Source organism: Hemicordylus capensis, chromosome 5 (assembly GCF_027244095.1).
Source record: "Hemicordylus capensis ecotype Gifberg chromosome 5, rHemCap1.1.pri, whole genome shotgun sequence".
NCBI lineage: Eukaryota > Metazoa > Chordata > Lepidosauria > Squamata > Cordylidae > Hemicordylus > Hemicordylus capensis.
In genome coordinates this window covers 163,921,275-163,948,220 of record NC_069661.1, presented here as the reverse complement: position 1 = coordinate 163,948,220, position 26,946 = coordinate 163,921,275, and the positions used below count along the sequence as shown (strand labels likewise).

Here is a 26,946-nt window from a genome sequence, read left to right as displayed (position 1 = left end):
TGACATCTTTCCTGAGGTACTGGATAGGGAAAGTAGACAGAGAGGCAGGTCTCACGATCAGTGAGACCTGCTTTTTCTGCTTTTGTGAGGAGAGCGGGCTAAGCCCTCTCTCCCTGCACATGATCCCTGCGGGAGCCCTGGGTGGCCGGATCAGCCACCCACACAATTTCCGGCTTCATGACAGAGCTGGCGGGGGCTGGGGAGCTCGGGGGCCGCGCGGCCCCTGGAAGCTCCAGTATGCCCTGTGTGAGTGTGCAGGGCATACTGGGGAGACCCCGAGCCGAGAGGTGGCTTTTCGCCTCCCCTCCAGGGATCTCCTTGTGAGTAGCCGCAGCACGGAGCTGTGCAGCGGCTACTCACGATCCGAAAGCCTGGGTTTGCGGAACACTCGCTCGGCAAACACGGGCTAAGGGGAGAGCTACAAGAGCAGGCTAGCCGCTTGTAAGTCACCAGGCTTGCCTGCAAGCCTAGTGGCTTACACTATCAGCCAAAATCGGGCTCTGCTCTCCTAGCCCGATTTTGGCTGATCGTGAGAATCGCCCAGAGCCTTGGTGGAGACAGATTATGGCTTCTAGTTGGTCATCCTAGTCACATTCTCACAATCAGGACAGTTGTGGTTAAAGAGTTAACTGCAATCATCCAACCCGGCATGCTCCCATGGAGCATGTTGTAAGAATTTGGAATTTCTGGAATCACGGTTAAATCACTGCTATTAACCAGCATTTTACTGGGTTCACTAATTTACTGGGAATTGCCCAGAAATTGAAGGTTCTCATGACACTCTGTGGAAGTGTGCAGGGCTGCCAGTCATGGTCAACTCTTCAACTGCAATCATTCTGGTAGTGAGATCATAGCTGCTGTGTGTTTTATGGTTAAATGGATGAGATTTCAAGCTGCAACAAAGCTTTAGTCTGGAAGAGAAGGGACAGTTGGGATGCAGAGAAATGAAAATCTGGAAAAACTAATTCCTAATTAGTCAAATCCAAGTTCATTGGTAGGCATGGAGAATTTTGGCATGGTGTATAGATCCACTTTCAGGGGGTGTTTTTGTCCATGGTCTGGCATGGTGTATAGATCCACTTTTGGGGGGATGTTTTTGTCCATGGGAGATCTTCCAGATCTCTGCTGGGCTAGGTAAGATATTTCAATAAGGGACCATGCTCATTGTAGCAAGGCATTGAGGCGATTCTCATGATCGCCAAAAAGTGGGCTAAGGGAGCCTAGTCCGCTTTCTGGAGACCGTGAGAACCACAGGGCTCGCAGGTGAGCCCGGTTGCTCTCAAGCGGCTCACTCTCTTATGGAGCCCTCCCCTAAGCTCTGCTAACCTGGGCTCTATGATCGTGTGTTGCCGCAGCTCCGCAGTGCGGCAACACGAGACCCCCACCCTGGAGGCTAAAAAGCAGCTTCCTGGCTCGTGGGTCTCTCCAGCATGCCCTGCACACTTGCGCAGGGCGTGCTGGAACTTCTGAGGGTCATGCAGCCCCCGAACTCCCAAGCCCCCGCCGGCTCTGTGATGGAGCCGGCAGTCGCGTGGGCGGCAACTCAGGGAGGGCTTACTGGTCGTCTGCAGGGAGAGTGGGCTTAGCCCGTTCTCCCCACAAACCCGATTTGGCTCTTCTCACTCGATCATGAGAAGAGCCTCATTATCTATGCAGCATTTAAAAGGGCTTCATCAACAATGGGTAAATCCTCTCAAAGAACAGGTGAGGTCTGTTCTTTGAGAGCAATGTGGTACAGCAAAAGGTGTGTTGGTACAGAACTAATCGACTGTAGCCTTCCAAATGGAGACAACATTACAATAAGCAGTGCTTACTCTTTGCTTGAAACAGACCTGCTTGGAGAGCTAACCAATGGATAGAGTGAAAAATGAAGGAAAGGATTTACTGAGCAACGCAGTCTTGATTACCATTGGCCTTGGCCTCATGCTACAGAAATCTCTTAAGTGTATTTACTATTCATGAAGCAACCAATACTGAAATAAACATGGTTAGCACACTTTGCAATAAAACAGACAGACAAGCCTCTCACATCATAGACTGGTAGTCTATGGTGCTTCTCAGTTCACAGCTATACACTAAACTATAAAATTTGCACCAACTTCACTTTGCTGTAAGTGTCCAATGTGTGCCTTTCCGATTCAGACCCAACAACTCACTTTTACCTTCAAACTGAAGCTAGACTGTTGTAATTCTTCCTAGTTTTACCTTTGAAGACAATCAACATTTCTGATGGTGCAGACCACTGTAGCCCAATTTGGGATGGGTGAGGGTTGACAGCAATATTGCTTCAGTAGCTTTTCTATAGACACCTTAAGTGGCACAGCGGGGAAATGCTTGACTAACAAGCAGAAGGTTGCTGGTTCGAATCCCCACTGGTACTATAGCGGGCAGCAACGATATAGAAAGGTGCTGAAAGGCATCATCTCATACTGCGCGGGAGGAGGCAATGGTAAACCCCTCCTACCAAAGAAAACCACAGGGCTGTTGGGTGCTAGGAGTCTAAATCGACTTGACAGCACATTTTACCTTTATCTGGCTTTTCTGTAAAGCTGAAGGCTCTACATACTAAAGACCAACTCTTTCTGTACATTGTGTCAATTTCCAACTTCCTCTGTGAGGACACTTCTGTTGGACACTTCTGTTTTATCTCTGCATCACATTTATAAGAGGAAGACACATAGAGAGGTGTTCCTAGTGTCTGCCCCAGAATTCTGAAATACCTTCCTCTGTAGGCTATTTTCCAGAAGCACTACAATTCCCCCAACATGAGCTATTATTTGGAACCTTACATTAGAACTGAAATTTGACAAAGGGGAAGGAGAAAGTTGGCCTTGGGAATATGACAGCTGGGAAGCTTTCATATAGAATTTATGGTGTTTTTTTAATTTAAAATTTTAAGATTTGTTGTATTAAGGACTACTTATTATACTTATAAGTTAGTCAACAGAATTGGAACTTTATAGGTTTTTCAAAATGTTTATTTAAGACACCTCATGATCCTGTTCAGACATTTTTCCATTTTAAAAAAAATTACTCAAAGTGTTAAGATTACTACTGTACAAAAAAAGATTCAGAAATAAAAATCTCAAACATTTTCTACCCTTTGAAAGTTATGTCTCTATTTTGTGGGGCTATGAGTTTCTGGCAGTCCTTTATCATTTTATCCTAAAGCCACTAGGAGTTAAGAAACACATTTCTACAATTTCACAGGTATATTAGTTGTTAATATTTTTTACATTTATACCCCACTTTTCCTGTGAGGAGCGATGAGCAGTGTACATGGTTATTTTTATCCACAAATCTATCTATATCTATGTAAATTGTTGCAGTGGTCCTACTTTAAAATAGGCATTACCTCTTGTGAAAGGCCAGGGGGGAAATAAGCAAAAATCACCCCTCCCCCATTTTGTGCATAAAACATTATTCAATGTGCACAATGTTAATATCAAACCATTTTTTAAAACAGTTGCCTGATTAATCAAATAATAATAATTTTAAATAATTTTAATACTAGGTTTAGAATGTTTTTAATTGTTAACTGCCCAGAGAGGCACATTTTGGGCAGTATAGAAATATTTTAAATAAATAAATAATCAGGATGCCTTCTCGATTAAAAAGGCTTTTTTAACTGAGACTGAGAGAGAGAGAGAGATTGTAGCCTTAATATAAATTCACTATATGTTGTGGTTCCTAGCCACTCTGTGCTTAGAAGTTGTTTTGTCGACTTAAATAGTCACATCTTATAGGAGGGCTGACTGTTGGAAGGGATTTTCCTCAGGAATGAATGAATGGAGCGTGTCTGAATATGTGATCCTGAACTCAAAATGCAAGACAATCATTTGATAGTCTTTCTCACATATCCTTCTCACAGTTATATGTATACATACAATTAAGGAAAATTCAATTCAAACATACATTTAAATGCATTTAGCTGAAATAACTTCCAGTCTGCTTTATTTCCAAATAAAGTACATTTATCCAAGAAGCATGTACATTCAACATATAACATTTTCAGTAACACAGTCTATTTCCCATTCACAGGTTTTTATTTTAGTGCAAAGCACTAAAAGGCCCAACAATTATCTATCCATAGAAGAATATTTTTATTTATGATCAACATTTTTAGATATATTTTATACAAAAAGTATATATGGACAAGCATTCCTTAGGCATTTCCCTAAGGAAGGGAGTCAACCAATATTAAAAAACGGCATTTCTTCAGATGTACTGTACCTTTTAAATTGTGGCAATTTGACACAAATCACTAAACATTTTCTAAAAATTTTTAAAAAAATGCGCAGAAACCTGCCAAAAAGTCATAATGGTAGGTACACTACTGTTTTGCTATATAATTGATTATAAAATAGATAAGAATAAGCAAGCCTTTTACAAACTTTACAGTGAAAGTCAAGTGCTACCTACAGTGGTCATTCAACATCTTGAGGGCAATATATATATCCTTGCACTATCTTCCTTTTAAACAATATTTAAGGAACTACAAATAAAATGGTTGCATATGAGTTGTCTAAATCCCAAATACTATCTTCACATGAATATTAGTGTACTATCTTGTCAAAATAATCACTGAAAGAAATTTAAACTGCAACTATTAAAGTGCTTGTGTACAAAAACATTAAACACAATTAAAAGAGGGGAATGTGGGTAGCTTGTAAACTTCCATATGAAAGACTGTCCAATATGCTAAGTATGCAAAAATTACTATGGATCTTTGCAGCAAGTTCAGTACAGTCAAGCTTAATACTCCCAACCATCAATCACTTATGGGTAGCATCCCCAGCTTACACAAGTGCTGCACTCATGCAAGGCATTTCCGCCCATTCCTCCTCCCAGCCTCTCACTCAGGTTTCCTGAGGGTTGAGGGACTCTCAGCAACAGAGTGGGATGCAGTGCTGGTGGCTCCAAGACTAACAAGAAATTCATGGAAAGTGGATGCAAACTACTTCCATAAGCAGAATGAAGAGGTCTCAGTCCCGTTTGAGGAGTCGCCCTTCCTACTGCAGTGCATCCCACTCTGTGCCGTGGGACCATTGGGAGCACTCACCACCACCCCGCCCCAGACACTCAGGAAGGAAGATTTATCCGAGTTAGGTCTGGATGCCACCCAACGAACTGAAATTCGAGCAAATGCTAGAATGATTACAAATGACACTAACACACTTTTTGCTCATATACATTCATTTATAAAAAAATATTTTTAAAAGTACATCACACAGCAAGTTTTTGCTTAGTAGTATATCACAACGAACATAAAATCTGTTCAGCAAAATGAGCATTAAGTAGGGAACCACATCTATGGAACATATGCTCCAGTTGATAACCGTTTTAAAAATAGGCCTTTCAAAAGTGTTTCTAAGTTTCCCTTTTAAAATATTCATTTCCTATTATCAGCACTATCGAACTTCATGAACTAGGACAGCTGGTTTTTACATCTAAGGGTAATTGCTTAATACAGTTTCATTTCTGTTGACAATGACTCAGTTCAGATGGTGACATGGTTTAAACATGAGCATGTGCCTTGGGCTTACCTGCTCTCTCCTCACCACACAGAGGGGAAAAGTTTTGTTTTAATTTCCACTAGTGGTTTAGAATGAGCTGGGACTTGCTGTCAGTTCTAACCAGAGTTTACAACAAGCCAGGACTGGAGATTCACATTCTGGCTTGCTCATAAACATGGATAAAATAACCAAGTGTTGACAACATGACAAATCCAGGAGAGCAGATGACTTACTCTCCTTGTGCGCAAAGGCTGGCAAGAAGGCAAGAGCATATGAACTCAAGGCTCCTGGTTGTCATGCAGTTACGTTCTAGTGTAGCATTTGAATTGGACCATTGTTGGACAAGGCATTGCCATTACAAACAGTCAATACATTTAGTAAGAAAATAGCTTATAAAAATATTTATATTTTCATCTTCTCATAGTACTATTCAAGACAGTAGTGGTTCCACTTCCAAGTTTTACCACACATCATTTGATGTTAAGTAAAAATCCATATGCCAATATAGCCTTTAGTCAACTAAAAAGGGGATTTAAAAGGGGCAGCATTGACAGCTTATCATACAAGAATCAAATAACCTCCCCCCCACCCCCGATAAGCTGATGGCAGATTTGGTAATAACCCATGTGTTTATTGTTTTTGCAAAAATTAAAATACAAAATCCGAGGATGGCTTCAAAACAGCTTGAAGCTTGTCTACATATAATCCTTTCATGTTAAAATCAGAATCCAAGAGTGGTTTAACTCTGGGGAGCTAGCTTCAGGTAACTGAAACTTTGGAATTGAAGTATCCACAGATATGTGCTCTTAACAAACATCTGTTAAATGATTAGATACAAGAGATTCCTCAAGCAGTAGTTTTTAAAAAACTGCTCTCTCCTTGACTGCTGGATGCCAAAAAATATTTCAGATCAAAAATATAACAAGTTAATTTAGGACTGATTTTCTCCATTTCCTAAATATATATTTCTATTGCATAAAGTGGAACTGTAGAATATCTGAAACTCCCCCCCCCCTTTAAACAGGGCCTGTGAAAACATCATGGTTAAAATTACAAATATAAAGAACCAAATACTAATAAACCTTGTACAGATAAAGCAGGAATTTAAGAGAATGGCATCTTGTGATGACAGAGAAAAAGCATTTTAATGCAAACGTTTTGCAATGAATTACTACTATTAACTCGTCAATTTATAATAGTCAAAAATTTCTTAGCACTTCTGTGAAAATTCTATATCAAAAATACACTAAACTAGAGTTAGGCAACACAGCATCTGCAGGTTATACCGAACCATGAAGGCTTTCCTATGGCCTGGCCAATACCAATTAAGTGCAAAGTTAATTTTTTAAAAAACCTTTGGACTATGGTACCTACTGCTGAACATTATGCCAATATAATTCAATACAGAATTGAACCTTGAAGAACCATCCCTGTACAAATCAAACTGTGCTAGGCTTTAGTGTCCTGAATAACAGCTTCAGAAATGTACTCTTTGTTTCAATTTAGAGCAACAATTTTGGCTGAAAAGATTAAATACAATATTCTTGTATTTCCTACAACATCTGATCTATGAAGAAAAGCATGCTGAGTTAGGAGTATCAATGGCAATTTTAGGCAAACATTTAAGAAGGCACTAGCTGTTCTTCACCAAACAAGAGCTTTAGACCTTGTACTTCTGCCTTTGGTTGTGGTGTTTTCTTCAGGTGAATGTGACACATTTGCCTTATGAGTCTTCTTATGATGTTCTAGGAAAGTTTTTTTGGCAAATGCCTTTCCACATTTATTGCATCTGTGCAGAGAAAAATTTTTTGTGACTTTTACTTCAATTCCAACTTCAGTTCCTTCATACTTTTTACTTGGAGAGTTAGAGGTGACATCCTGTTTGGAACCATTTTGTTTTCCTTCATCCCTCCGAGGGCCTCTTTTTGTCACCTTGTTTAGAACACAGTCAATGGGCTTTTTTATTGCTCTGATTTCTAAGCTTGCAGTTATTTTACCAAGGTAACGTGAAGACTTTTTATGTACTACGGTTATATGTCTTATCACATCACGCTTTCGGCGTGTTTCATAAGTGCAGAGAGGACATCTATAGAATTTAACATATATGTTACTTCCATCTGTGTGCAATTCAATGTGCTTTGTTAAGTTCTGCTTAGAAGTAAACTGGCGTTTACATAGTTTACAGTAAAGCTTCTTGAAATCAAAGCCAGCTGAAAGTCTGGGTTTCCTGGGTTTTTTTGGACCACCTGCAACAGACTGATTACTGGACTTGGAATTTTCAGAGCTTTGTTTAACTTTATTTTTCTGAGCAGATGGGGTGCTTTTTCTTTCACTTGATGCCACGCTCTTTCTTTCACTGGATGCTGTGCTTTTTCTCTCAGTGGATGCCGCACCTTTTCTTTCAGTCTTTTTTTCAGTGGACGATACAGTCTTCCTTTCAGCAGATCCAGTGTTCTTCCTTTCAGCAGCTAGTGAGTTCTTTCTTTCATTAGAATTATTTGTTCCCTTCACTTCATTTGGTGGAGAATTGATTATGGAAGGCACCGATTCTGCAGATTCTGTTGGTTCAGTTTTAACTTTCACTTCTGTGTTAATAGTATTGTTGGACTTTCTCTCTCTTTTAGGATTTTTTGTAGAAAGAGTTATTTTGTGGACAATTTGCATATGCCTTTTGAGCATGACTTGGGAGCTATATTTTCTCTTGCACAAAAGGCATTTACATGTCGTTAAGTTGTATTCAGCCTTTGAAGATTTTTGTTTTTGGGCCTTAAGAGATTTTTTAGAAGTTGTATCCAAGGACAAAGGCTGCCCAGGTTTTGTAGCTATATCGGGAGTAATGGAATCCCTTCTCAGTCCCCTATGAACTTCATCAAAATGCCTCCTTACATTGGCTTTTGTAGCAAAGGATTTACAACATACAGGACAGCTTCTACCCAATGTTAAGAGAATATTCCTATTGCGCATCCTTCCAGGAGCCTGATTTGGCTTTTTCTTAAGTTCAATAAATTTCTTTAGTTCTTCCATCTTCTTTTTGTGCACTTTTCTAATATGTCTGCGTACACTGCGTCTGGAATGAAATTGTTTTTTACACAGACAACACATTAAGTGATGACTGGAATCAGAATTATCATCACATTCCAACTCAGGTTTTGAGGATGGGGCTGGTTCTTCTGGAGTCACGATTACTTTATTAGCAGGAGGAGGAGGTGGCGGCGGTGGCGGCGGGGGAGAAGGAGTATCCACAGTTTCTGCTTCTGAAGGAATTGCAACTGCCTTAGTTGGTTCTGTGCTAGGTTCTGGCATTTCTACAGGAGCTTCATCAGGAGTGACATTCACCTCAATGTTCTCAACTGGGCTATCAGCCTTTGAAACATACTGAAACACAGCATTCCGATTTGCTTCTATAGGCTCCAGCCGGATTATATAATCTTGTTTGTCCACTCTTGGATACATGGCTTCCAGCAGATCACTTATGGCTTGACTTTGTTTATCATTTACATCAGGAGAGTCTAAATATAAACAAAGTTTAAAATTACACATTTGCCTTGTTGATTCTCAGGATCAGTGTTCCCATAATCCCCAAGCAAAAGCCATTGTAGCTGGGGATTCTGGGAGCTGTAGTCAACAACATCTGGGAATCCCTGTTAGAAGGGACACTGTTCAGAATTTTCCATCAATTGCTATATTTCTACATATATGTGTAGACGATTACCAGCCCTAACTATACAGTTATCCTTCGCCAACCGCAGGTTTCCCAATTTTAAGTATCCCCAACTGGGAAATCATGGCAGATCTCATCAAGCGTGACCTCAGTACCTGTGGTTTGGCGAGATTTGGAGGAAATTTGGGATGGTTTTTTCTGGCAATTTCCAGGGCCCAGGGGGTGTTTTCTATTCTATTTTTAACTGTATTTTTCCATCTTTTCCCAACCGTGAGTACCCTAACGCCATTTCCAGTGTATTTCTATTGCTCTCCAACTGCAAATTCACCAACAGTAAAGTTTTCCTAGAACAGAACCCTCGCGGTTGGCGAGAGATGACTGTATAGCTTTTAAGGAATATTTGGTTCATTACTATCTCCTTTGAATCCAGAAGGATCCCTCAAGGCTGCTCACATAATTCAGTACAGTCACATGAAGGCAGCTTTCACTCACTCCAATATCTTTGCCACACAGACACAAATCCCCTTTTCAGTATGTAGCTGTGACTGGTCACATCTCTTTTCATCCCAGATTTCTGACCATTAGCACTTAATGTATTGTTAGTTGCTTTCTTGTGCACTTGTCCCCCCCACCCCCATTCCCCTGCCATGAGAACAGGACTTGTCACTATACAAGATTAAAAGGAGGGGCCTCCTATGATTAAAATTAGAAGAAGATGGAGAGACCATCAAGGTCTCCTTCATTAGCCTGCTTAACGGTCACTTGATCCTTCTCCTCCTGGAGCCGAGTGCATCAGCAACTAGCCAGCCAACACCTGGCCTGGGAGACGAAGACAAGCCAAGACTCTTCCATTGGCCTTTTGGACCAATTCGAACAAGCAAGGCCACCCTGGATTCTTCTTTTTAAAAGGTGGGATAACATGAAGTCTAAATATATTTAACTGCATTTAATTATATTCATGCTGTTTGCTTTGTCTCTCTCTTCCTTCCCCATCATCTCACCTACTGTCTAAATTTAGATTGTAGGCTCCTCAGAATGGGGATCTGTCTCTTTATTGTTACTCTGTAAAGCATGATGTACATTAGTGTTATGATACTATATCAATAACACAAAGTCATTGCCACACATCAATATTGCAATCAAGAGTTAAATATACTTTTATATATAGCGTTGCAGGTAACCTAAGAAATCAAATATATGGAACAAACAATTTAGATAACACCATAAACAGAGTATAATTTGCAATACACAGAAAATATTATTTCTTAATTACTTCTTAAAGGTAATAAGGTTACTTGGTCTAACTGGTAGATCAAGAGGAGAGAGAAAGATGCAGGAGGAGGAAAACAGTCAGAGGACAGCACAGGATGCTTTTTCTTTTAGCAAGGAGGAGGATGGGAGCAGGAAGAGAATGAGAGTGGGGAAGAGGCAGAAAGAAGGATGAGTGAAGGCTAAGTGAGGGAAAGAGATCTGCTTTTCTTGGGCATGATGTTCCTTTGGAATTACTGATCTAACTAGTGAGCAACCTGTTGGGAACAACAGTTAAATATGATGGTTATATGCAGGATTTCTTTTAAAAATACTTTTAAATATTTCTTTTAAAAAACATTTTCCCTGAGCATATTCTGGTATAAAAAGTAGTGCATTTGGCTAATTTCAGTGGCAGGATTATGTATGCAAAGTTTGTTATCTGTAGGTCACCAGAAGGTATGTTTTCAGAAATTCTTCCTCCACCACAAAAAACTATCTAAAATTTTAAATTTTCCCCAAGTATATTCTGGTGTAAAAGTAGTGCATTCATCTAATTTAAGTGGCAGGGCAAGGAAGGGAGAAAGAAGATGACAGAAGGGGGCACAAGGCTATGTGCCCCCCACCCCAGAGGCACATCAGAATCAAATCCAGCCAACCACCCAATTGAGTTTGATAACCCTGCTCTAACATTTTCTTGCAAAAACTGCGTCTCTGTTTCTTTAAACATTTGGAATAGAGGTTTGAGAGAACAAAACTTACTGTCATCCATTCGGAGACTTGGAGGACAATAGAACTTTTTATGGGTTATTAAATTTGGTAGTCCTCTGAAGAGACTGCGGCACAGTTTACATTCAAAAATGGTGTTCACATCTTTCAGCAAAATATGTTTAAGTTGTTTAGTTCCTGAAAGAAACAAAAAAAAGGTATAGTTAACATTAAACACACTAACACATTAAGGACACAATCCAGGTGAAGCCAAGTCCTATTATCAGTGGGAAAAGAGTTAATATCTATCCTGCTACATCAATGGATCTTGAATAGTTAACTTTAGCTAGATCGTGCCCTCAGTATTTTTATTCCTTTCAAAAATAATTTTTTTAAAGAAACTGTTGCATTAAAATACAAAGTTAAAAAAGATACTACTATTCTAGACTGACATCAATAGTTTTGGATTTGGGACATAAACATGTCATGATCTTATAAAGCACATTAACCAACTGAAATTGAAGTTTAGAAGCAGACACAGTCATTAAAGAACTAAACATAGATGATAGGATTTATCTTTTAGACCAGCCTTGTCCAAATTGAGCTTATAAAGTACCTTACAAACCATGCCTGGTATGTAGAGGCAATTCTACGGGGGGGGGGGGGGACCAAGCCAAAACACAAACTGAAAGCAGCAGAATGTATCTTCAGTATGCAGTGTTTTGTTTTACCTCCAGAGTCTGAGTAGGAAATGAGGTTTCCTACTCAGAAAAATATTCTGACAGCAGCTATAGACAGGACACTCCTAAAGTGATCCAGCTTTCCATCTGCCCATACTACAATATGATATAATCATATCAAGAAACATGAAGCCAAGACAACGCCTGCGATAGAAGTGTGTTCAATAACTGATACATGAATGGAGTTTTGCGTAGAAGGAAATGAAGCAACAGGTATGTTGAGGCTAAGGTAGTTCAGGGAAAGGTCTGCTAAAAAAGCAATTTTTGAGTGAGAAAAGGTGAGGAAACTGGTTTGTGTTTGAAGACTAGTTGAAGAATAGTCTTCAAGTGGGATGATAAAGACTATTGCAGCCATAGGGAACACAAATCATCAAGATGTGATGGTTAGTTTAAGTAGCTTTTAAGTTATTTTAAAATGTTTGAATTGTTTAACTGTTCCACCCATTTTAATTTTGTGCTTTGATTTTGTGTAAACTGGCTCAAGACTTGTGTCTTGGTGATATATAAATGCTTTAAACAAATAAAAATACAAATCCTTATAAGCATGAGATCCATAAATACTGTTCACTCTACAGTCAGACAGCTCACACTGCCTACTAAAAGGGCAGAGGGATGCGTTTCAAAGATGATGATTCTCTCCCTTTTGCAGAGGAAGAGCAACTGGCCCTATTCAACCTCAGCAGAGCATCTCTCCAGCGGATGTTGCTGGTGTCTACCTGGTTTCTTTCTTTCTTTTCAAGACTGATTTTGTTTTGGTTTTTAAAGAAGAAACTCATAACATATGAAACATAAGAACAGCCCTGCTGGATCAGGCCCAAGGCCCATCTAGTCCAGCATCCTGTTTCGCACAGTGGCCCACCAGATGCCGCTGGAAGCCACAGACAGGAGTTGAGGGCATGCCCTCTCTCCTGCTGTTACTCCCCTGCAACTAGTACTCAGAGGCATCCTGCCTTTGAGGCTGGAGGTGGCCTGTAGCCCTCCGACTAGTAGCCATTGATAGACCTCTCCTCCATGAAGTTATCCAAACCCCTCTTAAAGCCATCCAGGTTGTTGGCTGTCACCACATCCTGTGGCAGAGAGTTCCACAAGTGGATCACGCGTTGTGTCAAAAAGTACTTCCGTTTGTTGGTCCTAGACCTCCAGGCAATCTCATGGAGTGACCCCTGGTTCTAGTGTTGTGTGAGAGGGAAAAGAATTTCTCTTTCTCCACACCATGCATGATTTTATAGACCTCTATCATGTCTCCCCGCAGTCGTCTTTTTTCTAAACTAAAAAGCCCCAGGTGTTGTAGTCTTGCCTCATAAGAAAGGTGCTCTAGGCCCCTGATCATCTTGGTTGCCCTTTTCTGTACCTTCTCCAGTTCAACAATGTCCTTTTAAAGATGTGGTGACCAGAATTGTACGCAGTACTCCAAGTGTGGTCGCACCATAGTTTTGTATAAGGGTATTATAATGTTAGCCGTTTTATTTTCAATCCCCTTTCTAATGATCCCTAGCATTGAATTTGCCTTTTTCACAGCTGCCACACATTGAGTCAACACTTTCAACGAGCTGTCCACCACAACCCCAAGATCCCTCTCCTGGTCAGTCACCGACAGCTCGGATCCCATCAGCATATACTTGAAGTTGGGGTTTTTCGTCCCAATGTGCATCACTTTACACTTGCCAACATTGAACCGCATTTGCCATTATGCTGCCCACGCACCCAGTTTGGAGAGATCCTTTTGGAGCTGCTCACAATCCATTTTGGATTTCACTATCCGGAAGAGTTTGGTATCATCTGCAAATTTGGCCACATCGCTGCTTACCCCTGCTTCTAGATCATTTATGAATAAATTAAAAAGCACCGGTCCCAGTACAGATCCTTGGGGGACCTCACTTCTTACTTCCCTCCATTGTGAAAACTCTCCATTTATACCTACCCTCTGTTTCCTGTCTTTCAACCAGTTTGCAATCCACACATGTACTTGTCCCTTTATCCCATGACAGCTAAGTTTCCTCAGGAGTCTTTGATGAGGAACTTTGTCAAAAGCTTTTTGGAAGTCCAAGTAGACTATGTCAACTGGATCACCTTGATCCACACACTCGTTGACACTCTCAAAGAAGTCCAAAAGGTTGGTGAGGCAAGATTTACCTTTGCGGAAGCCATGCTGGCTCACTTCCAGCAGGGCCTGTTCTTCTAGTTGCTTTACAATTTTATCCTTGAGGATGCTTTCCATCAATCTGCCTGGAACGGACGTTAGGCTAACCGGCCTGTAATTTCCCGGATCGCCTCTGGATCCCTTCTTGAAAATCAGTGTTACATTAGCTACTCTCCAGTCCTCTTGTACAGAGCCCGATTTCAGGGATAAGTTAAATATTTTAGCAAGGAGGTCGGCAATTTCACATTTGAGTTCTTTGAGGACTCTTGGATGGATGACATCCGGCCCTGGTGATTTGTTAGCTTTCAGTTTTTCCAGACAGTTTAGAACATCATCCCTTGTCACTTCTATCTGACTCAGCTCAATGTAGAAAGGTAACTATCTTGTTCTTCTAATAATTATTGTTCTATGTAAATAAAAATACAATACAATTAAACAGCGTACAAACTTTTTCTGTAGAGGAATGAAGAATCGAGACCAGAGTTCCCTTTAAGGCATGCAGACGTGCACACACGCACACTTTTTTTGATATCCACTCAGTTAATCTTATATCCTGCTCAGGATGAAACAGGAAGATCCTATTCTGAGTGCATGTGCGCACACTCTGCCTTGATACTGCCACCCAGAACAAAACTCATTCTGAGCACAGATGAAAAAAAGTGAGAGAACACATTGTTGGAGACTCTGAAACAATCAGGCTTTGACCACTCCTTTTTTATTGCAAAGCTTCAGCTGCTCTGTACCTGGGACTGAAACATCCAACTATTAAAACAAAAAACAAAAACATAAGAACAGCCCTGCTGGATCAGGCCCAAGGCCCATCTGGTCCAACATCCTGTTTCACACAGTGGCCCACCCAAATAAAAAACAAGGCAACCACATGGCAAGGTATAAGTGGCCTACACTCCAGCAGGAATTCTTAAAAGTCCTGTTTCACCCATGCAGACTTGACATAACTAAAATAAAAAAATCCGGTACATTAAGACACAACAGGTGCACTGATGCAAGTTACTCTCATTCTAAATATCAATGAGCGAGTTAGCCATGACTAACTTAAGCCCCATTAATTTCAATGGGAATAAGTCGCTGCTAACTTAGACTGAACACTGCCCAATTTTAACTGCAATAAACAGTTTTCCCCTTTTAGAAAAAATAGTGATATTATTTAGATATGGTTAGCTATTTTCATTTATTGGGCAAAGTATGATGAGCCATCTACTCTGACATCCTAGGTGTGGCCATTTCAACGAACAGTATTCACTGAGCAGACTCCTTTAAAGAATCCCTCCAAAGATCACATTTCAAATGTTGACATAACCTCCCTTCTCAAAGTTGAATCTTTCAAAGGTAACTAAGGCAGCCCTTTTCTGTTCTCAAAATCCACTCATACAAGCCAGTGGATTTGACACTGAATGGCAGAAGGAGCTGCAGTGAAAGTGAAAACAACTTTTCTACTTTTTGTATAGAAACCCTTTTGTACAGCTAACCTTCCTCAGGTTTGGCCAAAGAACCCTTCCTTACTTATGTCTCCAAGCATAAAGCTAGCTAGTTTGAGCAAAACTGAAAAAAATCAGCCTTTGAAAAGAGGATATGGCTCCATACTATCTTCTACACCTGCTGATGATTTTGATGGAAGAGACTACAAGAGAGGATTTTCTATTCCCACACCCCATTCACATAATCATTGCTGTAGCAAAGAAACAGGGTACGGTAAGGGCCCTTTCTGTGCTAGTTTGGAGAGTTCTTTATTTTATATCCTGCTCTTCCTCCAAGGAGCCCAGAGTGGTGTACTACATACTTAGGTTTCTCATCACAACAACCTTGTGAATAGGTTAGGCTGTGAGAGAAGTGACTGGCCCAGAGTCACCCAGCTAGTATCATGGCTGAATGGGGATTTGAACTTGGGTCTCCCTGGTCCTAGTCCAGCACTCTAGCCACTACACCACGCTGGCTCTCAATTAGTTGGTGGGATGCATGAGGTTGGAGACTTCAGGGCTTGTCCTTCCCCACATGTCAGACCCAATGGGCCTTCACCTAGTATAGTATGTCACATTAGCAATAGCAATAGCACTTACATTTATATACCGCTCTATAGCTGCAAGCTCTCTAAGCGGTTTACAATGATTTAGCATATTGCCCCCCAACATTCTGGGTACTCATGATCACTAACATGATCAATAAATACAACCAAGAGAAGGCTAGCTTGGTTTTCAATCAGATAAAACAAGCAGGCTGAAGAAGAGAATGTCTTCTTCACCATAAGCCCCACTACCTGTTAAGATAATCTGGAGAGGTTCATCTGCGGTTGCCACCAACTCATTTGGCGGCTACTTGGGAAGGGGCTTTCTCCGTTGATACCCCTGGACTTTGGAAAGCACTCTTTGTTGAAATAAGAGACTCCCCGTCTCTGGCAACGTTTAAAAAGGCACTGAAGACACATTTATTCACCCAGGCTTTTAATAAGATTTATGGTTTTAATTTTAAAGTTAATGATTTTAATGTTTTAAATTACTTTGACTGTAAACCGCCCAGAGACACAAGTTTTGGGCAGTATATAAAATATGTTAAATAAATAAAAATAAAATAAATATAGTGAGGAGGCAGCAAAACCTGATCATCACTTAAAATACTGGCATCATCAAGGGCAGGTTTAGTTCACAACTCAATTGTGTCTAAGAGCATCTCTTTACTCTCTCCCATGTCAAGAAACAAGATGCCAGTCATTCCTATAGGGGAAAGCAAAATGCTGCATTTGGGAACACTAGTGCAATACAGTATACGGGCAAAACCCTGTGATACCGTTACAAAAAATTCAAAAGGTCCAAGTATGCAGCCCAAAAGTACATGTTCCTTTGATTTAAATCCCAACCACCACCAAGCAAGTCTCCTATGTTATAACGTTGCTAGAGACTGGGAAACTACATCCTTTCCTCTCCACAGCTGTCAAACATGAAACTGTTATTGTGTCAGAATAAAAAATGCCATTATATGGAAAACTTGTACACTGCAATCTATATTGGTCCTATATTTCCTGATCCAACTGAGTATCTACAGTAGAACTGTAGACTACAAAAGCTGTCAATTAATTGATGTCCTTTGTATCAGGTGGTTTTTGTCTATTTTGTCTTCTGGAATTTTTTTCTTCCCCACACAGGGAAAAAAGCTAGAGTTTCTATATCACTGATGGTATTTGATCATTTATGCAAGACTGCAAACACTGTTCCCTCTAAGGCGTGCGCAGGCTCACAAGTTTTTGGATGTCTGCTCAGTTAATTTTAGATCCCGCTCAGGTTGAATCAGGAAGTCCCCGCTCTGAATGCAGGTGCACACACACTGCCTTGATTCTGCCACCCAGAACAAAACTCATTCCGCACAAAGATGAAAAAAATTAGAAGGACCACTGCCTGAAAATTTAGAGTTCTAAGAGTTCATTCCCCATGCTGGATTTCATTAATTCACATGGCACTCACCTAGGAGACAAACATCACGTCAATTGATGACGATAGTAATTCAAAAGCCTCCACACACAACTTAAGAACAATCAGCTTTTTCCACCATACAAACATTTTATGATAGTATCCTCAAGAAATCAAATCATCAGACGAAATCAAATAAATATTTCATTCACATGCTCTGTTCACTAGCTCATTTGCCCAACAAGTACTTACAGTTTACTCATGTGAGCAATGCAATTTTGCACAAGAATACAAGCTGAAATCCCAGTGGCAGCTTCTAGAAGAGTCATTTCCTAATGTCCATTTCCGTTTCATGGAAACTATTTCTGAAGCTTACATAAGTATGCACTCTTCAGATAAACTTAAGTCTGGTTTCACACAAAGTATCAAACTTCAAGTTCAGCAGAGTAGCCACAGCCCTGGGAATGCACAGGAGCCCTACCTTGGCAATAATATATTGAGATTGGTGGTGGAGTTATATGATTTTCCCAATCTTGGTATATGCTGCACTACTTGTGGCATGGAACTGGACACCTGTAACTTAGATTTTAAGTAAATTACAGGTGTCTGGTTCTCTGTCACAAGTAGCATAGGATTGGTGGATTCATATGACATGCCTAATCTCAGTATACCCTTGTTAGAAATGGAAGTAGGGCTACCAGGTAATCTTGGATTGTGGCTGCTCTGTTGAACCTGTGCTCCTGGGGATACAGTTGCTCAGCTGAACCTGAGGTTTGGCACTACGTGTGAAGCCAACTGTAGACTGCTTGCATGAGCAATTATTTGTACAAATGGGCCAAAGGATAGAAATCTGAACTGCTCCAATATAACATTTCTAGTAAGTTTGCTTTTGGAACTATGCTCGAACCAAGAAACCTAGCCCTGAACTGACTATATGTTTGATGTCTTCAGAACACCTGTTTTCTTAAGAACATAGGAAGCTGCCATATACTGAGTCAGACCATTGGTCTATCTAGCTCTGTATTGTCTTCACAGACTGGCAGCGGCTTCCCCAAGGTTGCAGGCAGGAATCTCTCTCAGCCCTATCTAGGAGAAGCCAGGGAGCAAAGTTGAAAACGTCTGCTCTTCCCAGAGTGGCTCCACCCTGAGGGAAATACCTTACAGTGCTCACACTTCTAGTCTCCCATTCAAATGCAATCAGGGTGGGCCCTGCTTAGCCAAGGGGACAAGTCATGCTTGCTACCACAAGACCAGCTCTCCTCCCAACATACAGTGAACAAATTGATCATTTGAATCCATGCTGTGAGAAAGTCTGAAGTACTGCCATGTTTCAGGTACTGCTGTATCTGATACTGAATGGATGGTTTCAAATTTTTAGACATACTGAAAACCAGGAACCTGGAATTTTTCCAGTCCTTAAAACAGCCTTCCAACTAAGCCTACAGAAGTAAACCACCCTGTGAAAAAATACAAGTGCTTGCTTGCTTTGGAGGGCTTTCCATTGGGGATGTTGGCTCTCTTTTCTTTTTTAAACTTTTCATCAGACCTCTAAGGGCAGTGTCATCATTAGTTCCACCAGGAAGCAACAATAGTGCTCCCTGCCTTCTGCCAGTTGCTCACCCACTCGTGCCCCACACCCCCAGAATGTCAGAGGAAATTGACCTCACAATATGAGGTAGGGTCATTTCATGGCACTTTCTAAAGAGCAAAAAAGATTGGTGACTGGCAACGAGCTGGGTGGCAGAAACATTGTTGGCACTTCTAGGTGCTACCTACAAAGGCATAACAAAAACAACCTACCAGCACCATTCACCTGCCATGGATTTACAGTCACCAATGGCAAGCAGGAGAATGGTCTTCCTCAATATATATAGATTTCAAACTAAGGGGGCAAGGGGATCCAACAAAATGACTGGGTCCTTCAAGACTCATCTCTCTCTTATGTCATTGTTCCAGTCCTCCTCCATTCGTCCTTATAGTGCACTCTTCACAATTGAAATTGCTAATTTATTTATTTAACATATTTGTATACCGCCCAAAACACAAGTCTCTGGGTCGTTTACAACAAAATACAGTGATTCCTCCACAAAAGAACTGGCTATCTTGGCCTATTCCCAATCCATGCATTGGGAAACAGTGCCATTAGCCATAGACACTACACCTTTGAAGATCGGAGAATGTACAGCAAATATTTGATCTTAAATAAAAGGAATGCATTAATGCTCATTGAAACCTACTGAAAGAACCAATTTCTTTTGACATAAAGCACCCTTAGAAAATATTACAACTGAACTCCCATATAAGTGTCCTATTTTCTGTCAGACTCCTGTTTCAGCTGGGCAGAGGGAAAGACTAAGCTCCTGAATTTCAAACTCACCAGTGAAAACATTTTGGAAGGGGCTTCAAGTCAAGGCAGATTGATTTAAATTAGGTCACAACCATCAATATGCTTCAAGCATGAGCCAGTCTAGAAGAACTGTATAACAGTACGAAAATCTAATGCTCAATACAATCCCACTGGAATGTTCTTCTGAATGTAAATATGTTACACAAAGCTCACACAATAAATGAACTTATGAATCTCTTTAGAAGATTTTCATTCAATTGCTTTGCTGGATGATTCGAGAAATGTATTATAATTGAGAAATGGAGGAGAAAGATTTTTCTCCTTTGGTTCCATTTTTGAAGAATATTTCCTTTCTACAAGATACAGTTGAGACATCATCCCAAGTCACACTTCATGAAGATTATCCGTGGTCTTGCACAATGCCAGAAGCAACAAAGCATGGCATCTGACTGGCCAGCAAATCAGGATCAAAAAACAAGGTTTGAAAAACCATGGCTTGACATAATTGTTCTTTATGTCATAATTACATTTATATTTTATAACTGAACAGACAAATCATAGTTATGGCTGTTGCTGCTCCTCCCAGAGTCCTCTGGACTCCTAGAGACAAGGATAGAAAAAGAAAGCAGAAAAGCAGCTCTAAACTATGAATTGTCCAATTGCTAAGAAGCATAAAACCATGGTTTGTGTTCCAAGATTATGGTTAGCACAAACCATAATAGAGTGTGATGCAGAATGAGCCAAGAAGTCTTGCAACAATGCCTCATCACAAGCATAGTTCCATGGTACAGCAGAAATATAGTAACTGGAAGGTAAGATGGAGTGGATATAAAGTTTTAAGAGCACATCAACATATATCTGAAGTTCTAAAAACATTATTTCAAAAGATGGCGGCTAAGAATACAAGTTTAGTATTCTCTTACTGCTCATCTTGCACTCTTCTACATCATTAGTTGCTAATGTTGACTCACATATTTAACTACTATAATAACCAATGTGAAATATCAAATAGTCAAACAATAACATTTCCAGAAGACACCACCAAAGAACATTACCATAAACCAGTACTCATGCCTATAAGATTAAAAGGCAAACGTGTCAGAGTTCTTAATATAGAACAAACAGAAGTAAGTACTCCTCCACACAATTTATCTTGCACTTAGGGAACTCAATGCAAGAGATAATAGTCACTAGCATATACAAAACTTTACAAATGAAACCGACAAATTGGCTTTATCAAAAGTTAGATGTAATCTCTACAGGGAACCTCCACATTAAGAGACAAAATGCTGCTAAGGGCCCATACTGCTGACCAAGGCATCTGACAGGCTACTGATGGCAACAGAATGGTGAAGTAGACAGATCTTGGTCAGATACTGAAAAATTATGGATTTTAACTTGGTCTAAGATACAGATGTCACCATGAAACTAGCCTAAATATTAAAAATATAGATCTCTCAAAGAAGAACCTTCATACCTGACCGAAAACATTCAATAATTTGTTGAATGCCAGATTTTGATGTTTGAAGAGGCTGCTGCAAAAAAGGAGGATCCCCAGGCTCCAGCATATGCACTGCCAAAAAATAAATAAATAAATAAATTACAACAAGCAGCATAAGACAACTCACAGTATAGCCACACGTTCATGTAGGGGGGAAACGATCTAAACCTTGCAGTCCATATTTTTAAATATAAGCCTAATTTTACCTACTCCTACCTTTAAACTCCAGTTAGCAGAATCTGGACAGGTAAAAGATGACATTTGCATAATCCATGCTTTAAGTAAAATGAGTGCCAACAACCTCTACCAAAGTCCCTGTAATATGTATATATCTTTTAAAAATGTTTAAGTATTCAATCATATGTCATTGTTTTGAAAATATTTCTAATAGGGCAATCACCAGATCATTAGGAAATAGATTCAAAATAAAATGTAGGGATGTGCAAAAGATTTCAATCTTGAAATGGGCCATTTCAAGCTCAAAACATCCTTTCAGCCAAGGGTTCAAGCACAGAACAAAACAACCCATTTTGAATTACAATGTTTCGAGGGCCATTTTGGAGGCCTGTTCTTCCCTTGCAAATTGGGTTTTCTAGCACTGGCTTCTGAAGTTCAGGAGTTGTCATGGGCAACTGTGCCCCAAATAGCATTGTGGTTTGTTTTGTTCGTGAGATAGTGTTGTGATGAGAATGGACATGGACACCTGTGTGTGTAATATTTATTGGTGATTGCTATGAGCAGCACCATGTCTGGCCCTGAGGCTAACTTCTTCTTCACTCACTGCTTTAGTCTGCTCTGCAATCCGCATTGCAAATTATACTCAGTAAAAGTGTGACTGAAGTTGCTGTAGTTGAGCTTATGGGCATGCTGCCAAGGGTGCTGCTGCGGCAGCTGCTGCAATGCTAGGAAGTAAGGAGACATAACTGACTCCTGATGGATGACTTTTACCGGGGAATCAACAGAGGGAGTGTGATTCTGCTGGTTCTTTTGGATCTCTCAGAAGCGTGTAATACCATCTACCATGGTATCCTTCTGGATTGCCTGGGGGAGTTGGGGATAGGGGGCACTGCTTTGTAGTGGCTCTGCTCCTATCTCTCAAATAGATTCCAGATGGTGGAGTTTTGTGACAGTTGCTCCTCAAAACAGGAGCTGTTATATGGAGTCCCTCAGGGCTCCATTCTGTCACCAATACTTTTAAATATCTACATGAAACTGCTTGGTGAGGCCATCAGGAGATTTGGTGCTGGGTGTTATCCTTATGCTGATGACACCCAAATCTACTTCTCCTTTTCATCTTCATCATCAAGAAATGGCATTCATTCCCTAAATACCAACCTACAGAAAGTAATGGGCTGGATGAGGGATAACAATTTGAAGCTGAATCCAATTTGTGGAATGTGTTAGAACTTCCTGCACTGGATGTGGTTGAACTCCCCTGGAAGGAGCAGGTATGCAGCTTGGGTGTACTCCTGGACCCAGGCCTCACCTTGGTATCTCAGGTGGAGGCTATGGCTAGGAGTGCTTCCTATCAGCTTTGGCTGATTCGATAGCTGTGCCCATTCCTTGAAGAGGATGACTTCAAAACAGTGGTGCATCAGTAGGTAACTTCCAGGCTTGACTACTACAATGCGCTCTACATGGGGCTGCCTTTGTACATAGTTCGGAAACTTTAGTTAGTTCAAAATGCGGCAGCCAGATTGGTCTCTGGGGCAACCCAGCGAGACCATATTATGCCTGTTTTGAAACAGTTGCACTGGCTGCCAATATGTTTCTCGGCAAGATACAAAGTGCTGGTTATTACCTTTAAAGTCCTGAATGGCTTAGGTCCAAGTTATCTTAGAGAGCACCTTTTTCTGCATGATCCCCACTGCGCATTAAGATCATCTAAGGAGGTCTGTCTTCAGTTTCCACCAGCATGTCTGGTGGCGACTCAGAGGTGGGCCTTCTCTGTAGCTCCTCCTGGGCTGTGGAATGCATTCCCGGCAGAAATCCATAATCCAAGTTCAGAAGGGCCCTTCAGGAGAGCCCTCCAAACCTATCTGTTTGGCCTGGCCTAACAGGGTTTTAAAAACTGTTTTAATAATGTTTTTACAGTTCTTGATTTTAACAGTTAATTGATTTTAGTTTTATTTTAATGTGAACCGCTCTGAGCCATTTTTGGAAGGGCAGTATAGAAATCAAATAAATAAGAAATAAACAAATAAATTGTGGGCAAGAGAACAACTTTTGCCAATCACATTACTGCAGTGCAGGCACTGAGGCTAGCAGTGGTCAGTTATTCTTTCTGGCCATTTTCGGACCCTGATTGAAAAGTGTCTTCTCTGTTAGGAGAGACAGATTCCCTTTTACTGTGTCCTTCTACAGTGTTTTTCAAGGCAGGCTTGCAACATGCATTGGCCGAATACAGGTGATTTTGAACACATTTTTAATCTTGCCCCCAACCCCCCCACAGGGTTTTGGGGAAAGGACCCTATGGGGGTTTGGAGAAAAGATTAAAAAACTGCTTAAAGTCACCTGCTTGCCCATTTCTTTTGTGGGTTGGGTGGTGGCACCCATTATGTATTACCACCCAACCCACTTTGGTGACCCTAGGAGCTACCCATGGGGAACAAAGGTGTGTTTCGAGTTTCCCCTTTGTTCCTTATGGCCGAAATACTCAAAGTGTTTCAAGGTTTGTTCAGTAGAAACAACCAGTTTGACTGCTGTTTCAATGAAATGTTTCGGCCATTTGCGTTTTGTTTCGAGCTCGAAACGCAATGCAAAATCCATTTTGTGCACATCACTATAAAAAGGCTAATATTATAATGCCCTTATACAAATCTATGGTGCAGCCACATTTGGACTACTGCATACAGTTCTGGTCACTGTATCTTAATGAGAACATTGTAGAACTGGAAAAGGTCCAGAAGATGACCAAGATTATCAGCCGCCTGGAGCACCTTCCTTATGAGGGAAGGCTACAGCATCTGGGGATATTTAGCCAAGAAGGGATGCAACTATGGGGAAACATTATAGAGGTGTATAAAATTGTGCATGGAATAGAGAGAGTGGACAGAGAAAAGTTTTTCTCCCTCTCTCACAACACTAGAACCAGGGGTCATCCCATGAAACTGATGGCCCAGAAATTCAGGACCAACAAAAGAAAGTACTTTTTCACACTACAAGTAATTAATCTATGGAGTTCTCTGCCACTGGACATGGTAATGGCCACTCACTTGGATGGCTTTAAAAGGGGCTTAGACAAATTAATGGAGGACAGGTCTATCAATGGCTATGAGTCTGAGGGCTATAGGCCACCACCAGCTTCAGAGGCAAAATGCCTCTAAGTACCAGTTGCAGGGGAGCAACAGCAAGAGAGAGGGTATGCCCTTAGCTCTTTCCTGTGGGCTTCTCAGAGGCATCTGGTGGGCCACTGTGTGAAACAGGATGCTGGACTAGACAGGCCTTGGTCCTGATCCAGCAGGGCTGATCTTGTATTCAGATTAAATGAATTTTATTAAAATAATAGACTCAGATTATTACCCAACATGCACTGAAATAAAAACATAGTTCTGAAGGAACAAGCATGCTTGGTTTATAGATGATGCATGCCTGTCATCTAAGATGAGTAGTCATCTTAGATGAGTTCCCATTTTCTGCTAGAGGAGGAAATGTGTCTTAAGATACAGCTTGTCATCTAGTTTTTTTTCCTGACAACTATACACACACTTAATAATTCTGCTACCCAATCAGAGGCACTGTTTTATTTGATTAGATCCAGTTCATCTACCCAATGTACTAAATATTGTACCACGTTTTAAATCATTTTGTGCAGTATACCCCCCTCTTTTTTGTTGCAATCCGATTCTGTACTTGTCTACTTCGAAGCTCCACTGCATTTAATAGGATTTACTCCCAAGGAAGTGAGCACAAGATTTTAGTCCAAATGAATCAGTTCTACTGCATATATCCAACCATATTGGACAGCCATGGTGTACACCGCTTGAAATTCACATATCAGGCAGCATAAATATGATAAATAAATATCAAATATTAAGTTTTACGATAGTTTATTACTATTGCATAATCTTGGTTCTGTTTCCAAAAACTTCTTAATGCAACAACAAAAAACTCAAAAAGGAAGCAACAACATTCACATATCATTACCTGGTTCACAACATCCATGATGATGATGGTCAGTCTGACAACACTTGTCCCTTAAAGGCATTTTCTGCATCAACAACCTACTTTCCTTCTACATCCAGCAGCTGTTTCTGCTAAAATAAGGAAATTCCCAATCACTTTTCAGATAAGACAATATGTTGTGGTGCTAGAAAAGATCTCTATCGATCACTGATGCAAGAATCAACAGGAATGTTGAATATATACCAAGAATTGTTACACACGTATGTGGAAATGACACACATACATACATATACACACACGAAACAGATGTTATAATGCACTGTGCAACATGAACCAATGATGGGAACACGGGGGGGGGGGGGTGAACAGCAGATGAACAGTCAGATCCTTCTCCAACAAGGGCTGTTGGGAAGAATGTGCAAAGCTGTATGAGCTCTCAGCGCATGTCAGCACTCCTTCAGTACCCAATGGTTTGCTTCAATCAAAACAGGAAAAAGGCCGGGGATAACAAGGCGGTTCAAAAACTTCAGCAGAATCGCACTAGTTGGCACTAAACCCCATAAGAACCCTACGAGTTTACAGGATCTTACGGGCTCCTCTAATCTCAACAGTTTTTACACCACTTGACACTAAACACCCCGACGCGACCTTTCAAGTGACACGCATCCGTCACAGCAATGCTAACTTCTACGCCTCTCTCGCCTCCTTTGCAGCCTCACGCGTTTTGAGGCTACACACAAGACACACAGGGCGCTGCAAAACAAGTTCCCTCATGTTAGGATTTCAGGAGTTCGGTCTCGCCTGCTCCCAGGCGACCTGGAATTAAGGCTAGATGGGGGTGGCGGGGGGGGGGGGGGCGGAAATCCTATGTGGGCGAGTGTCGGTGTCCCGCGCTGCAGCGCACACCCGTCCGCTCTTCCAGGTCGCCAGTCCCCGCAGGTTGAGGCTCGCTCCTCCCCTCACCAGCGGCAACGCGGTTCTGTGTCTCCTTCCCGCGCTGCCGTGACGCGACGGGGCGGGCGGGGGTGCTGAGCGGGGACTCACCCGGACTCTTCCCGGCCGGCTACTGCTTGCTCCTCCCCTCCTTCCACCCAGCAGCAGCGCGGTTCCTGCGTCCCCAGCTCGCGCTGCCGTGCCGTGCAGTGACGCAGCTTGTGCAGAGGGGAGGAGGAACAGCATCGGATCGGAGCCCGGATGTCTCGCGAGGGCGAGAGTCCAGTAGCCACGTGCACCTGAACTATATATAGCCGGTGCAAAAGTAGTGTGGGCACTGCTGCAGTGGAGTGAAGAGATAGTAGTTCTGGGGAGAGAGAGTGTGTTCTAAACTTTTAGTTAGTTGCAGACAGTAGACTAGATTGCAAATTGGGGAGTCGTTATCCTGTGCTTTCCTTACATGTTGGGGGCTGTAAGAAGCAGTTTATCAAAGGGTTGGGTTTTCTGGATTTAAGATCACTTGCCCCACTTTTGGACACAAAAAGCAGCTCACAGTGAACTAAGTGTGGTGCTGTGATTTGTGAAATCTGAAACTTCTCTGCACTTAGGTG

At 41.2% G+C, this 26,946-nt stretch overlaps 1 protein-coding gene across 7 annotated transcripts; it reads right to left on the bottom strand.

The window, feature by feature from the left end:
- Window positions 1-3,922: 3,922 nt before the first annotated feature.
- ZNF800 (zinc finger protein 800) lies at window positions 3,923-26,583 on the bottom strand. 7 transcript variants are annotated; one of them, XM_053257033.1, is made up of 6 exons: window positions 26,447-26,583; window positions 25,424-25,533; window positions 23,079-23,330; window positions 21,254-21,349; window positions 11,188-11,331; window positions 3,923-9,025 (listed from the first exon to the last, which is right to left on the bottom strand). In XM_053257033.1, the coding sequence occupies exons 4-6, from the start codon at window positions 21,342-21,344 to the stop codon at window positions 7,161-7,163; spliced, it is 2,100 nt and encodes a 699-aa protein (XP_053113008.1). In that variant the 5' UTR covers window positions 21,345-21,349; window positions 23,079-23,330; window positions 25,424-25,533; window positions 26,447-26,583; the 3' UTR covers window positions 3,923-7,160. The 7 variants fall into 7 exon arrangements, with proteins under 7 accessions (XP_053113008.1, XP_053113007.1, XP_053113003.1 ...); XM_053257032.1 differs by having other exon boundaries at window positions 26,366-26,543; XM_053257028.1 differs by lacking the exon at window positions 23,079-23,330.
- Between the last annotated feature and the right edge of the window lie 363 nt (window positions 26,584-26,946).

What these genes read in the sequence shown, in the direction of transcription:
- ZNF800 (XM_053257028.1), bottom strand. Translation starts at nt 25,493, where the DNA reads ATGCAGAAAATGCCTTTAAGGGACAAGTGTTGTCAGACTGACCATCAT. An exon ending in TATTGAATGTTTTCGGTCAG is followed by an intron (nt 11,332 to 21,253) that starts GTATGAAGGTTC and finishes TGTTTCTTTCAG; the next exon opens with GAACTAAACAACTTAAACAT. An exon ending in AAGTCTCCGAATGGATGACA is followed by an intron (nt 9,026 to 11,187) that starts GTAAGTTTTGTT and finishes GTTTATATTTAG; the next exon opens with ACTCTCCTGATGTAAATGAT.